This window comes from Heliconius melpomene, chromosome 14 (assembly GCF_056956725.1).
Source record: "Heliconius melpomene rosina isolate 202511_hmr_F chromosome 14, ASM5695672v1, whole genome shotgun sequence".
Taxonomy (NCBI): Eukaryota; Metazoa; Arthropoda; class Insecta; order Lepidoptera; family Nymphalidae; genus Heliconius; species Heliconius melpomene.
This window is the reverse complement of record NC_140402.1, coordinates 9,319,632-9,334,413: the sequence shown is the minus strand read 5'-3', so window position 1 is coordinate 9,334,413 and position 14,782 is coordinate 9,319,632. Positions and strand designations below refer to the sequence as shown.

Genomic DNA, 14,782 nt, shown 5'->3' with positions numbered 1-14,782 from the left:
AAATGAAGACTTGCTATTTCCGGTCACTACTTATTGTTGAACGTCAAATTGTCTAAATGTTTTATATATATATTTTTGATTAGATCTATTTTAAAGTAGTTAGTTATAATTGTATACGATTTATAAATTTATTATAAAATAACTGTCATATTTATAAATAACTGTACAACTGACTGATGAAAATTGATGGATAAGAGTTTTAAAATAAAACCCTGGAAAATAGACGATATAACGGAAGAACCTAGAGTTAAGACATTCCATTCACCGCCTTCCGCCCGAATTTAAGATATTAGGAATTGAGTGGCAGACGTCAACGCCGTACTTTGTCTCGTCAAAGAGTTTGTTATTGCCTTGTCAAAGTGGTTGTTGGCAGTAAACCTGTTTGTTGGTTATAGATTCGATGCTCAGTTGAGACAATGAATTATTTTCATATGCCGCTTTGGCAAAAAAGTAAATTTTGATACATAATTTATTTTCATTCAAAACACAATCATTTCAAATAAATCACATACAATTTCATAAACACACACAAAGGGGCCATCAAACTCAAATTATATAATAGCAAAAAAAATATAGGACAACTATGTAATTAAATTACAACGGTCGACCAAAACCCTAAAGTAATTGCTATAGGTAAAATACTATCAACGTATAGAGATGCATCAATTGATTTTCACGCTTATTTCACATAAATAGGATTTTTGGTCTAACAAATATAGCTGACAGACGGCGGCGTCGTCACAAAGACCCACTGACGATCCACTCAGGGCCATTATCCCTTGAAATTTCGTGCAAATTTTGTCCACTCCCGTTTGAAGCAATACCTCGCAAAAAAAATACCGTAGTGTGTTTAGAATTATTTGTATACTATTATAACGTAGATACTGTCGTAGGATACCGTCGGCTTGTGGCTGTACGACGGTTGCGGTTGTCGATTCACAATCGTGGGAATACATCGTATGATAGTACTAATATTATAAATGTGATAGTTTGTGAGGATTGATGTTTACTCCACTTTCACACAAAAACTACAGAATGGATTTAAATAAAACTTTGGAGCTTATAGCTAACGCATCACAATAACCCATAGGATACAATTACTGTGAAAATTAGGTATAATTTGGCTAACGAAAAAAATATGCGATTGAAGCCGCGTGTGCCGCTAGTTATTTAATATTTTCATTTCGTCTTCTCGGAAATATGAATGGAAATATTATCCCCACCCAAACCAGCTACATGCGGGATTGAGCGTGAGGCTAGAAAATAAAACAACAAATAATTTTTCCAAATAATTAATGAAAACAAAATATAAATGTACATTATAAATGACCAAATATTCAAAAGCAAATTACACTAACGAGGCACTAAACGCTAAGCAACTTCATCATATTTGGACTAACAGCCATCGGGCTGTATTAAAGTCACTTAATTAAATTATCCACAATACCTGTGGATTCCGGACCTTTTCAATTAAATTCAAACTAAATAACGCTTTTACGTTCATTTATGTGATTTTATCGATACGATTAACATATTATGGGAGTTATTAAAATAAACAATCGTTTTGATTACAATAAGTTAAGTTATACTTAAATGTATTTTTAAGAATGTTTATATCAAAGTTTTAATCAATTTTTAATAGCATTAATAGAATAATCAATTTTTAATAATCAATTTTTAATAGCATTTAGTTGTTGGAGATAAAGAGTAAAATTAAAGCAGCTTCATCCTTTTTCTCGCATGTTAGGATAGGCAAAGGAAACCTAATATTAATCATTCCGTTCCTCACTTTCCGACGGATTTACACGCCGTATTTTGTACTAGGGCGGAGAAAATTAAATATATTAAATACCATCATTCCCCCGAACGGGGACCGAAACCAGTAGCTGTCACATTTACAGTCGGACGTTGTCACACTGACGACGACGGCCTCGTAAAAAGCCTAATTAATTACTAAGCAATTTAGATTAAAGAAGCAATTAGAACGCGACTTTTTGAAAATGTATATGTACCAAAGACATAATAATTTAGAAACATTATTACAAAATGGGAAGCTTTTTGACGGCACCTCTTTAAATCGAACCGATATGTTCAATAAATATACTACAATAATACATATTTAGACTTTAAATTAAAAAAAAATATTTGTTATTATAAACATTATCTATATGAGACCAACCATAGACAACCAAGACATACATAAATAAATAGACCAAAGTATTTTTTCTATTTATCTCAACAGTAGCAAATCTGAAGATTCATCTTGATGTTTCCCCCTTTCCCTTCCGCAAGCGTCCTGATGCAGTTCAAAGCAGTATGCTCTGGTAAAGCATTTACCGCAATACTTACATCGAAATAGACCGACGGGACGTTGAATATTGTCCAAAACATATCGACAGACGCAGCAGTCCCTGTAATAAATTTGATAACGTTAACTAAATTCGGTACCGAGAACTGGATGCGAAGAGCTGAAGATCGAGCTCAGTGGCGTGCCATTGGAGAGGCCAATGTCCAGCAGTGGACGAGGACAGGCTGATGATGATGATGAAGATGAACTAAATTCACATAAATTTATTTAATATCATTCACCGTTTCTTTAGATTCACATTTCTCACATAGAAGCCTGCCTACCCTACAGAGAGAGGGAGAACCTTTTCAGGATTTTACGCGTTGAGTGGTGAAACTCAACGTCTCGCTTTGTCTTGTAGTCAGATCGAGGAAAATAATTCATACTCTCGCGAGGGAATCGTACCGACAACCGCTAAGCTAAAATCCAGCCATTGTGCTGCTACGCCAAGACAGCCTCTTTATTATTCAGTTATATTGATCTATTTTCTATGGAACTATTCTCTTACGAATTAGTAAGAAGAGGTAACCTTTTATTTCCTAAATTATGTTCGAAAACATGATCGCTTAGCGTCGAAGGGTTATCAAAGCCCGTCCCGCATATACTGCAAATGTAACGATGCTGTTCACTTTCAATGTACCGACCAGCGGGTAATAACAAATACGAACAGTAATTTAAAATCGGTAAGCATGACAAAATACTCCTGATAGTATCGGTAGAAAGTCTTAATAAAGCTAAGAAACTAAGTGGATCAGTGTTCACGGCTATCGTTATTTGCTGAAAAATTGGATTATCTTGTCTCTTTGTATTGTTCTCTAAATTTTGACCAGTGAATATAGGTGGATCATTTACGAAAGATTTTGTCAATTCTGTTGAACAATCTCTAGTAGGCTCCTCAAATTCTATTTGGTAAGAGTTTGAAGGCACTTTTTTCATTATATCATTAGTTTTTGGTATTTGGTAAAGCTTACTAAACATATTTTCAGAGCTATTTGTTTCTATTCTTTGATTTACTTTTTCAATATCAGTTGATGCCATAGCATCTTTGCTTTTCAAATTTTTTTCTGCTTTACAGCTGCAAGTGATCGACATTAAATCGTTTTCTTTTATAGATGTTTTATCTATTTTTATCTTTTCTATAAACGTATTTATAGATTCAATCAAAGTAACAAGTTTGTCTTCTACTTTTTGTAAAGAAACTTTATTTATTTTTTTATCAGTTTGTAATTGCTTATTGTCCAAACATATTTTGCCCAATTCTTCTACAATATCCGTCGCTTTATCTTTATGTATATTTTGAGTGAAATTTTTAAATGGTGTCAAATTAGTTTGAGCAGAAGATGTGTTCCTAACACTCAAATTGAAATTATATTTGTTATTATCTATAAATCTGTTTTTATTATATAAATTTCTGTCACTAACATGATCACCCCAATTGCTTCTGTATTGTTTTTGCCGTTGTCTATATAACATAGATAGTCTAGCCTGAGATGAAGTTGGATAGCATATTAAATTCTCACCATACTTAAACAGATTGTATTTTCTTGAAATAACATCATCGTTATTATCATTTAACTGCTTCTTTTGAATATAATTATGATCATAGAATTTTTGTAAAAGTTCCTTACAGAGCCTAGATCGGTTGAGTTGTGGTGATGTCGTCTCATAAACATTATTTATCTCTCCTGGATAATTTGAATCATTTACAGCGTGTTTATTCTTAAGCATATTAATAAAGTTATTCCAAGTAACATTCTCTTTCTCACGTTGCCGAGCCATTACTATTTTCTTTAATAAATCTTTCAGTCTAGCATTCCTTTCCATCGTTTTAAATACAAACTCTTCATTGTTTAAATTATTCACAGGACGGCAATATGTTGCTTTATCATTCATTTCAGTTGATATCAATTCCTCATCAATGAATTTTTGTATCTGGTTATTAACTTCATATGTAAGTTTGTTTTTACAAGTATTATTGATTATGTACGTAAGGGGTTCTTTTTCTTTGCTGCCTCTTGTAAAATTCGCACGAATATCTGCATTGCAAGAAAAATTATCTGTTTTTAATAAAGCATATTCACCTTTGTTTCTGCACAAACTTAGCTCATTACTTTGCTTGCTAATTTTCTTATCTATAAACTCCACCGATTCACAAGTTTTATTAGGACATTCCAAGTTCTTATTAGGTGACGTGTTATCATCATAATTAATTGGTATTGAACAATTCGCATACATTTTTGGATAAATATTAATAATTCACAAAATCATTTTTATATAACTATAAATTCAATTCAGAATTATTATTAATTCAGGAGTTCCAAATTTACACAAAAAATTTTGACCAAAATTTGACACTTTGTCATTTTGACATAAGTTTAAATTCACTCAAAAACAACCTGTTTTTTATCTGTAAATTTGGAACAATAAGACCTTTTGAACATTGAATTTTATAATAAAGTCAAACACGCAAAGAATGCACTATAAATTTCGTTTTTTAAGTTGTAACAAAAATGTAAATAAAGTCGTCAGAATATCAATGCCATCGCTAACGAAACAATGTAATGGAGGTAAGGACCTTTGCGAATTTGGGAGGTGTGTGGCCTCATCGAATTGCTAATCGAAATAAATTGGTCCCGTATAAAATCTTATCTTATCTTTGGGCCGTCGTGGCGCCGCTTCCAACTGTAAACGCGACGGTTGTAGGTTCGATGTCCACTTGATGAAATTAATTAATTTTAGCTTTGGTCACAAGACAAAGCGCGGGGTTAAATTGCGCGAAACAATCATCGGGGAACAGAGTATCTTAACATACAGCGTAAAGCGTAGAGTATCTTATATATACAGCGTAAAGCTATTATTAATAAAAAGTAACAAATTGTTAACACATTTATTACGGTATCCTAATCTTTGATAGCTGGGACCACCTAATATTTCAGCCATAAAATGAAAATAAAATAATAAAAGACAAAAATAACTTATACAAATATTGCAGAAGCGAACTGCCTTAATTATAACATTAAATTAAAATACAATTCTTTTGAATTTTTCCCTCATCACTATTTATATCGATACACATATTCGTACAAAGTCAAAATAAAAAAAAGTATTTTGTTTGTTATTTAAATAGTATGCAAGTTGTAGTTCGATTCCCAGTCGGGCAAAGAATTATTTTCATTTCTCCTGTCTAGAAACAAGACAAAGTATTGAGCTCCATCACTCTACACGCAATATCTTGGAAATTGATCGAAAAGTGGAAAAAAAGTGTAATGACATTATGTTACCTCTCCCTATCCTGCTTTATGCGGGATAATACATGAATGTATCAAATTTACCTTGCCTCTGTCCACATGACGCGTCGCCTCGTACTAACACTAACAAATTCAAACATTTATGACTTGCTGTTTACGAAGATTATCATCTACTCTGCATAACTGACGGTCCCACAAATGTAATACAATCTATTTAGATAATGCATCGACACAACAACAGCTTTTTTAGGTCATTTTTTTATTTAATTTTCAAAATACGTTTGCATTTTTATTAGATGTGTTGGGACGCGCCCGTGCCTCGTTCACAGGTTGTCACTCGATTATGGTAATAATCTTATAGAATATTCATTGGAAAACTACCCTTATATTGTGCATTGGCATCTTGATGTCGGAGTGACATCAGTGCGTGGTAACAATGTAAGGAACATTCATATCCTAGTAATGCAGCCTGTTCCTGATATATTCCGTTATATTAAAAAATATATAGATATCTTCTAAGTTTTTTATATTCACTACTTCACGCTAGGTTATCTAATTTACAAGAAACTAACTGTATATCAAAATTGAAGATTTACAGTAACAAGTCAAGTTCTAAAAAAGTAGATAATTCCAATTAAAATACCTAAAGTAGTAGAGAGTTAAGTAGTATTACAAGTGATTAGAAAAATTAAGACAACGTAATTTAAATAGCTTTCATTTGAATTGCAAATTAGGTATCTAATTCAATAATCCCCTCTATTATACTTTAACATATGGAGCCAAGGTAACTCAATAATTATATAAAAACCCTCATAGCCTCATAGCTTTCCGAACGATTTCCCCTCGACATTTGAATAGTGATTCGATTACCCCTCTGGATGAACGAGATGTAAACAACTCCATGAATAAAGAACGCCCTTCAAAGGGTCACCTTATAAAGTAGATGCCCCAGAAACATACCCTGTAGTACCCCCAAGTCGTTTAAACTACTTACTGTGTTCCTTAATACAATTTATAACATTTAAGAAGTATAATATACATTGCGTTTCTGGTCACCAATGTATCATACGTACTGGCATAAAAGCTTCAATGAAATTGTACATACGCAAGTTGAACTGAGACGAAAGCTTCTTGAAAGTCGTTAACAAATCGTTCCTGGGCAGACGAAGCCGTTAAACCAAGGTGAAGGTCAGGTGCTCAGCCGTTGCCATGGCAGTCTCCAGCTCCTGGTGATTGCTAATCATCGTGTATTCAGTTTAAAATAATAATGTTAGAGTACTCCTCAGTAGTGTGTGAGTACGTTCAATTATAATAATTTTCTTATTGACTGTTACTGTGAACTCTACGGTTTACTAGATTTTCAGTGTTTGTGATGAGAGTACTACTATATATAATTTGATATGTTATTATGTTGCTAGGATATACTCGTATTAAAATACTAATAAATATGTATTTGATATCTTATATTTGGTACTGTATTTTTTTTTAATTTCATGTTTATTTACTGTATCTACTTTGACTACTTGTCGAATACCAATGTTCAAACAGGCTCTATATCGGACTTATTATTAATAATCGACATATATATTATTACAAGTTATTCAAATTCTTCACATTATAAATTATAAGGCAATTTGGCTGAATGAAATGAAAATAAAAACGATTCTTTGTGCAGGCGCGACGTCGTCGGGACGCGGCTATAGCATTGTGTGCACATAATGGTTTGTCTACGCTTACACGATTGAGCCTCGAACTTGTTGGATTTTTTATTTGATCTTATTATTCATGGGCATTATTATTGTGTCACAGAAACTTTTAGGGTTCTGATTTGTTTTATTTATGTCTATGTGCCTTAAATCCAAAGTCAAATAATTTCATTTTAAATGATAAGTAACATACTTAATTTTGTGAACATTAAATCAGACATCACCTTAGTGAACCGTGGTGGGTCCACTGAAATCTGAGAAGAATTGGCACCAAAAACTCAGTGGGACTTGTCAAGCGCATATAGTACAGACGTTAGACAAAAGAGCCTATCGAAGAGTATTTTTTTTATATTTGACTTTTTTAAGGAGACTATAGACCTAATACCAGTTTGTTTAACCTGGCTAAAAGTTATTCTACTAATCAAGGGCATCACCATCGGTCTACTGGCATCTCACTGTACAAATAAAACATATTTTTTATACCAGTATGAAAAATTACATTACATTTTTTGTGTACATTCTTTTTGTGTTCTATTATATACGGAACCATATAAAACGGTCGGCGTTAACAATATTTTTTCTCACTGCGCTTTATGTGAGGAATGCAAAGTTCTGGAGATTAGGTCGGCGCAAGCGCACGTTACGACGCGGCGGCCATTGTCGAACACACTGGCTGGCCCATTGTAGATTGGGTTTTTGCCCAAATGAATAGAAGATATGTATCATAGTACTTTATTAATTGTTCGATCGAATGTACCTACATAGGTGTTTGTTATTTTTATGGACGTTTTATTTGAAAGGAATTTTTATTATCACTATTAAATAGATTATGTTTAGTTAGGAATATTGTGAAAAAACAATTGTTGCCAGTGCAATATAGAATTAATATATCTAATTTTCACCATATGTACCTATATAATTTCAAAAAAATATACATACAGATTCATATATAATTTGGTTGTTGACACTATTATATCACTAGTCTAAGGCTTGGCGTATGCGTCAATGGGATTGTAAAAACAAAAGGAAAATCATCAACAAACAGCGTTATCAGAGATAGCGGTGACGGGCCTCGGCTCCCACGGCCCATTCTATTTGGTAACTATCTTACATAACAATGATATTTTTTGTATATATTATTTTTAAGTAACACGCTTTATTCCGCAGATACCAAAGGCACAGGGAACCTAGGAACCCAACGTTAAGACACTCAGTTCCCAAGAAGACTTGATTTTTTACTTATATATATCCACACGTAATTATACCTAAAGAACGATCAACGGTCGGTCACATAAAACTTTAAAAAAAATCGGGGTAAGGAACCCCGGGGGAAGGAACCCCGGGGGAAGGAACCCCGGGGGAAGGAACCCCGGGGGAAGGAACCCCGGGGGAAGGAACCCCGGGGGAAGGAACCCCGGGGGAAGGAACCCCGGGGGAAGGAACCCCGGGGGAAGGAACCCCGGGGGAAGGAAGGTTTGGCTTGGCTTTACCTTAAAATTTCATTATTTTATAGAGAAACACATAGCTTCATCGAGTCTTGGCTGTTTTTACAGGACGTTTTCGGTGGGATATTTCGGACATACATAATATATCGTATACAAATGGTATACGAAATCAATTAACTTTTTGTAAGAGTCCAAGGACGCAAGTGCATTCTCTCCCATATACCTCTACATATAAATCTCCACCAAATGAAACTTGTTAGACTCGGAGTGCGTCGTAGTCGGTAAACAAAAAGGATATTATAATATATTTGAATACTTCGCTCGCCACGCCCCCACCGGGCCAGGGTTAAGCTTGGATTTAAGAAGCAGTTAGAGACCAAATTTTAATATGAAGATTTAAATATCCATAGTATTTTAAAATATTAATTATTGTATATTTTACCAGTCGTCACCCGCAATATTATTTTGGATATTCCCGTAATTTCCTCGTGCTTCCCTACTCTCCCTATCCTACCTGCATGCCAAATTAGAATTTTTCAAGACCTTTTCGTCTGTGCCTTATCTGTCAGTCTCTCAGTAACGGTATGGTTTTGTATATTATGTATTTACAGGCTCATGTGAAATCTATTGGAAAAATATTAATTACTAGCGACCTGCTCGTGGTTTCGTCCATGTTCTGATAATATCATCATTTTAAAGACAATATCTATACATTTAAAACCGGAATGTAAGCATTTATAGTAGTAAACACTAAATTTTAAGGGAAATTTGCCAAAAGATAATAATGAAAACTGTATCGTACGCACGCACGAACGCACAGACAAAAAGATAAACCAACCAACATTCTAAAGAAATAATTGTTTTGGATTATATTACATTGTTAAATAATATTTTTGTAATAAATACCGTGTACTCAGTTACAATTTTACTACAAGTAAAGATATTTGGCCGTTCTGGTGGGCACTCTGTGTTGGAATTTTATAAATTCAGTGACAGAATTGGAAAAGTTAGAAACCGTTTTTCTTAACACTAGCCTCTCAATGCCTTCCTTCTATGCTTAGCGGGAAAAAGCGTGAAGCTGTAAAAAATAATAAATAAACATTATGATATGTTAGTAAAAAATTATGTGGGAAAGATTTTTTTATATACATATGTAGCAGTGAAACATCAAGAATATTTATAAAGAGGCATTATGTAATTATTATATTTTTACAACGAGCGAAGCGACCGGAGAGCAAAACTCTCTATTGACATACAAATCATATTTTTTGGGAGATATTTGTTTGTACACAATACAAATTTAAGACTTGGCCTTAACAAGGTGTTTCGCAAAAAATCTAAAGAATTTTAACTCGGGATCTTAAAATGTGGACTTCGGAATGTTATTATTACCTAATCTTAGCAAGCTCGTTATGTATGGGCGGATTAATTTTTTAGCTTCAACCTTTATCCCCAGGAGTAGCCAGAGAGAAGAGAGCACCAAATGCTACGGTCTCTACTAAAACTAGAAAAAAAATCTACTGAATACTTAACAAAATGAATAAAATATAAACATAACATAATTTTTTAACCAATCAATTAGTAAAGTAAGAAATTGGATTGGTATAAGAAAATGAAGTCGGGCACAGATACAAAATAAAAATCCAAAATCTTTGGGCAACAAAAAAAGGATGAATGGTGATAGTCTACGCTTTTAATTATCGTTTACCGACCATTGTTTAGAAAAAACTTATAAAAAAAGTGTTTGGACTATAGAGATGTTTGACGCGGTCCGTTTAGACGGTAATCAAAATTAAAAAGAATAGAAAGTGATCAATACTAAAAAAATAAAAATATATTTGTATTAATTTTAGTAGAGTATTTTTTTTATTATTTAGTGACTAACACAGGTGTCAACAGCATAACCTGTTTGAGTCCCACTTACGGGACAAAGTGCGGTATTGGGTTTTTCGTTATACAAAGTCTAAAGAGAATAGAGAACAGAGTGATAGTGACTCGTAGTTCCGCCAAACAACCCACTATGTCTCAAAAAAAATAGGCGGAGAGTAGGGAACGCGTCTTAACACTGTCTATTGAACTATAGGCGAATATAGCGCGTATCTATAAAAAAATACATCATGAAGTTAATCACAATCATTTGAACCAAACTTAATAGAGTACATAAGAAAAATCTAGAATTCAACTTAAAGTAAAAACGTCCTCTCATCGTGATCGTATCGTCATGTCTAAAATTGAAGTAAATGGTATTTTTAGTAAGTGTTGGGCTTGATTTCTCGGCGCTCGGTTCACACGCGACCGCCTGCCATGATTTTTTTTACATCTTGTATTAGTTTTTGATATTTTTTTTTAATTCAGAATTTGTTGATACACTATTCTAGTTATATTTCTATTGTAAAGAGCTCTAAGCTTCGTATTCGGTCATATTGAATAAATATTGTTTATCAAAACCGGCCAATATTTTTCGAATTTTCATACAAATTACGAGAGGAACGGAATATCTTAATGAGAACGGACTGTCTAAACACTAGGTTCCTATTGCCTGATATCATATGCGGGATACAGCGTGAAGGTAAACAAGACTTTCATTCTACGTGTGCGACATAAAAGTACATGCGTTTACTTACCCCGCTTCGAAAGTGACACCATAAATAAACAAGAAAACAATTTCGTCTGAGATCCGAACGATTATTTACACGGTACAAAAATAAGTATATCCACACCAAACAATGTGACGGACATCGAGAATCAATATAATTAGCTTTGTTTAGCTTCGGGTAATAAAGCAGAGCTGGTCTTCCGAAACATTTGTTAAGAGAATATGTTTGATCGAACTCGCAAACCTCAGGAACTATTGATTTGAATTGATCTTTTGAATTAACTTACCAGTAGTTCCTGAGATTAGTGCGTTCAACCAAACAAGCTTTATAATATTTGTATAGATAATTATATATTTAGAATTCTGGCCATTTAAATAAAACGTTATACAGATTATTTTATACGCATTTTCAATAGTCAGCTAACATTCGGTGGATACGGTAAGGTTTCTCGGAAAGTCGACTAACTACGTGACAACCGTTCGACACGCATCATCTCGTGGTGCTATAATGTTCTAGTGATTTGACTTCGTCGTTCATTTACTACTGTATTATACTATATATACTACTATATATAGAAACACAGTGATAAATTACTCTGTTCTTCAATTGCCCTTCAATTTTTATATAATTGTCAATCACTATTTGTATGTAAACACGTCTGTGGTTCTATTCTAACTTGACGGTATAATCCGTCAAGTGAGTCTCTCTGATAGCGAAACAAAACGCACCGTTAAGTTCTGACACTAAACAAGCATATCCTAAATAAGATACTTGTATTGGATAGTATAAGTATACACCCCCCATCCAGGCGTCGTAGGTGGCCGCCATTATCCAAGTCTAATATTTGCGCAATAATTCTCAACAACAGTCCCCTGTCATTACACTGTTTATGCCGAAACCAAAATATTGTTTTTGCCCTCGATCCGTACTTGATTGTTCATTTGTTATATGCGAGTAGTGATTTAGATTTTTGTGTCTGTCGGTGTCTTTGAAAGTCGCTGGCAGGGTCGTCGGGGGCGTGGCGGACGCTATCAGTGTTTGAATTGCCGACTTTTCGACAGATTAACGCCGAAAATGTGATTGGATGCGTGCCTCCTTTATTGAGGCTAAATGCTTCTAGGGCTCGAGTGTGGTCTTGTGAGGTAATGGATTGTGTGTTTTCACTTTTTTATGTTAGTTTGGATTGGTTCTACTCAGAACTGCTTTTTGAGCTGCTGCTGTGGTGTGATGCTGCTTTTTTTGCTGTAGTAATGGTACTGATGATATTTTTATATAACACGAACTAATAAAGTAAATAATAAATTATGTGGAAAAATGTATTTAGAGATGTCCACGTTTTACCACACTCTTAACAGAAGTATTAAAATGAAGTCAACACACAACCAAATATTTACCAGGCAGGCCAGGCAGTTATTATGAAGAAAATTATTTAAAATCAAATTAAAATCACCAAAATTTAGACTTAAAACTAGAGAAAATTAATAACATAATTTTAAACGTTATATAAGAGTACATAATAGTTATATATTTTTTGTAATACTCTATATTAAATTAATTTTCATCTCCCACCACCTGTAAGGTCGTTGTATCTAACACAGACGTACTTTGATATCGAGCCCGCTTATAATTTAAACACAATGAATTAAGACTGAAACGGTAAATTTCTCAAGTCAAAATTCCCATATGATATTGTAAAAAAAACTAAAGTATATAATAGTAATAAAATATATTGTGTACTAAATTAAACAATTTTAATATTTTCTTGAGAACTAAGTATTAAACACTCCCTGTTAAAAAGCGGAATCTAACCCCACCCTTTAATTTATCACATCGAGAAAGTGACAATACACTATACCTATATTACAAAACTAAAACGCTAAATCTCAGGAACTGCTGCTTCAAATTAGTTATGACAAATAGTTTTTTATTAGATCGTGAATTCATAGAGGAGTACTGTATTATATCATGTTAATAATTTCGATTCGTCATAATTCGATAAAACTTTTAGCTATAAAAAAGCTAAAGCGGAAGTTAAAAGTAGTACACAAATATTTTTGATTGTATTTATACAAATCTATGTACGGGTTAGCATTTCATGGATTTATCGTGCGGATGGGTGCCCTTAGCGTTAAAGGATGAGGAGCTCAGAGCAGTGCCTGGGATTTACAACCCAGGTGTAGATTTCAGATTCAACTTCCAAATGTGTATAAACGCTCTTATCCACAGAACTAAATGATGCTAAAAGTCCTCTATCTACCAAACCAAGTCTGAAATTCAAAGGGCCAGGACTCTAGCTTCCACAAGAATAGTCATCGGACAATCGTAAAATCTGATTAAACCTACATCAAAAATCGAGTATAGCATCTAAATAGTAACCTACGGTAACATCCCGTGACGTCACGTCCGTTTCCGCTCAGCTGATCTGTCCGCCCGTCTCGTCTGTCACGTCGCACGTCCACACAATGCCCGGTGCTAGTGAAAGTCAAAGTTAACCTGTGTTAATCATATTCTGGTACTGAATTAATAGTCCTGATGAGCATTTAAAATATCTTTTTAATGTCGTGGCGCAGTGACTGCAAAAGCGATGGTCGCTGGTTGGATTTCTATCCAGGAGACTGTTTCAGTAGTAATATGTCTCGAAAATTAGTGATGCGCATGGAAGGGAGTGTCAGCAGCAGCAGTCAGGCAGCACTAGGTAACCTGTGCCTGTGCCTTATCCTACTATGCGCAAGATACAGTGAGGTCTTAAAAGAACTGTTTATTATAGCAATTTTATCAATTTGAAACAATATAGACTATAATTCAACTTGCCAAATTAACCATAATATTTTAATAGGTTTCAAGTGGCCGTCGAAACGTAGTGGCATGTTATCTGAATGTAAACGCGATGGTTCTGAGATCGATTTCCATTCAGTGCAATGAATCAGTATCATTTCCCTCGCTCTGGTAAAGAGGAACACAACAGAACATATGAAGAAGAGAGAGAGAGTTTTGCCACTAATCTCGCAATGACTCGAAAATTGGGAACAAAATGAGGATCACGATCGGCGGCCTTCTCTGCTATGTGTTAAAGAGCATGAAGCTGTTAAAATCTTTCCACTTTAGTCCAAAGATTTTATAAAATGTTACTTCTTACAGCTCACTGAATATAAATGGTATATGGAATTTAAAGAAGACGAGCCTGATTACATATAATATAATGATAACAAAAGAACGTTAAAAACTCGATTCTGATTAAAATCTACTTGAACAATATCGCATAAAGCTGCGTTATGTGGTCCAAGTGAAATATTTTACGCTAAATGGGTAGGCAGAGGGAACCTAATGATAAGACGCTCCGTTCCTCTATTTCCGTGACATTGCGAGCAGTGGCGGAATTCAACGCCCCGCTTCTTCTACCAGAGAAGAGAAAAGAAAATTAATCGAATGTAATCGTTTA

The 14,782-nt window shown here is 34.1% G+C and overlaps 2 protein-coding genes across 4 annotated transcripts in view; one reads left to right on the top strand and one right to left on the bottom strand.

The window, feature by feature from the left end:
* LOC146532337 (uncharacterized) overlaps nucleotides 1-14,782 on the top strand; it is a 114,191-nt gene that overhangs the window by 75,257 nt on the left and 24,152 nt on the right. The gene's annotated exons all lie outside the window — the stretch shown is intronic.
* On the bottom strand, nucleotides 2,231-4,582 carry LOC146532338 (uncharacterized). The gene is made up of 2 exons (XM_085197721.1): nucleotides 2,877-4,582; nucleotides 2,231-2,411 (listed from the first exon to the last, which is right to left on the bottom strand). Exons 1-2 carry the CDS (start codon nucleotides 4,580-4,582, stop codon nucleotides 2,231-2,233), a joined length of 1,887 nt encoding a protein of 628 aa, XP_085053847.1.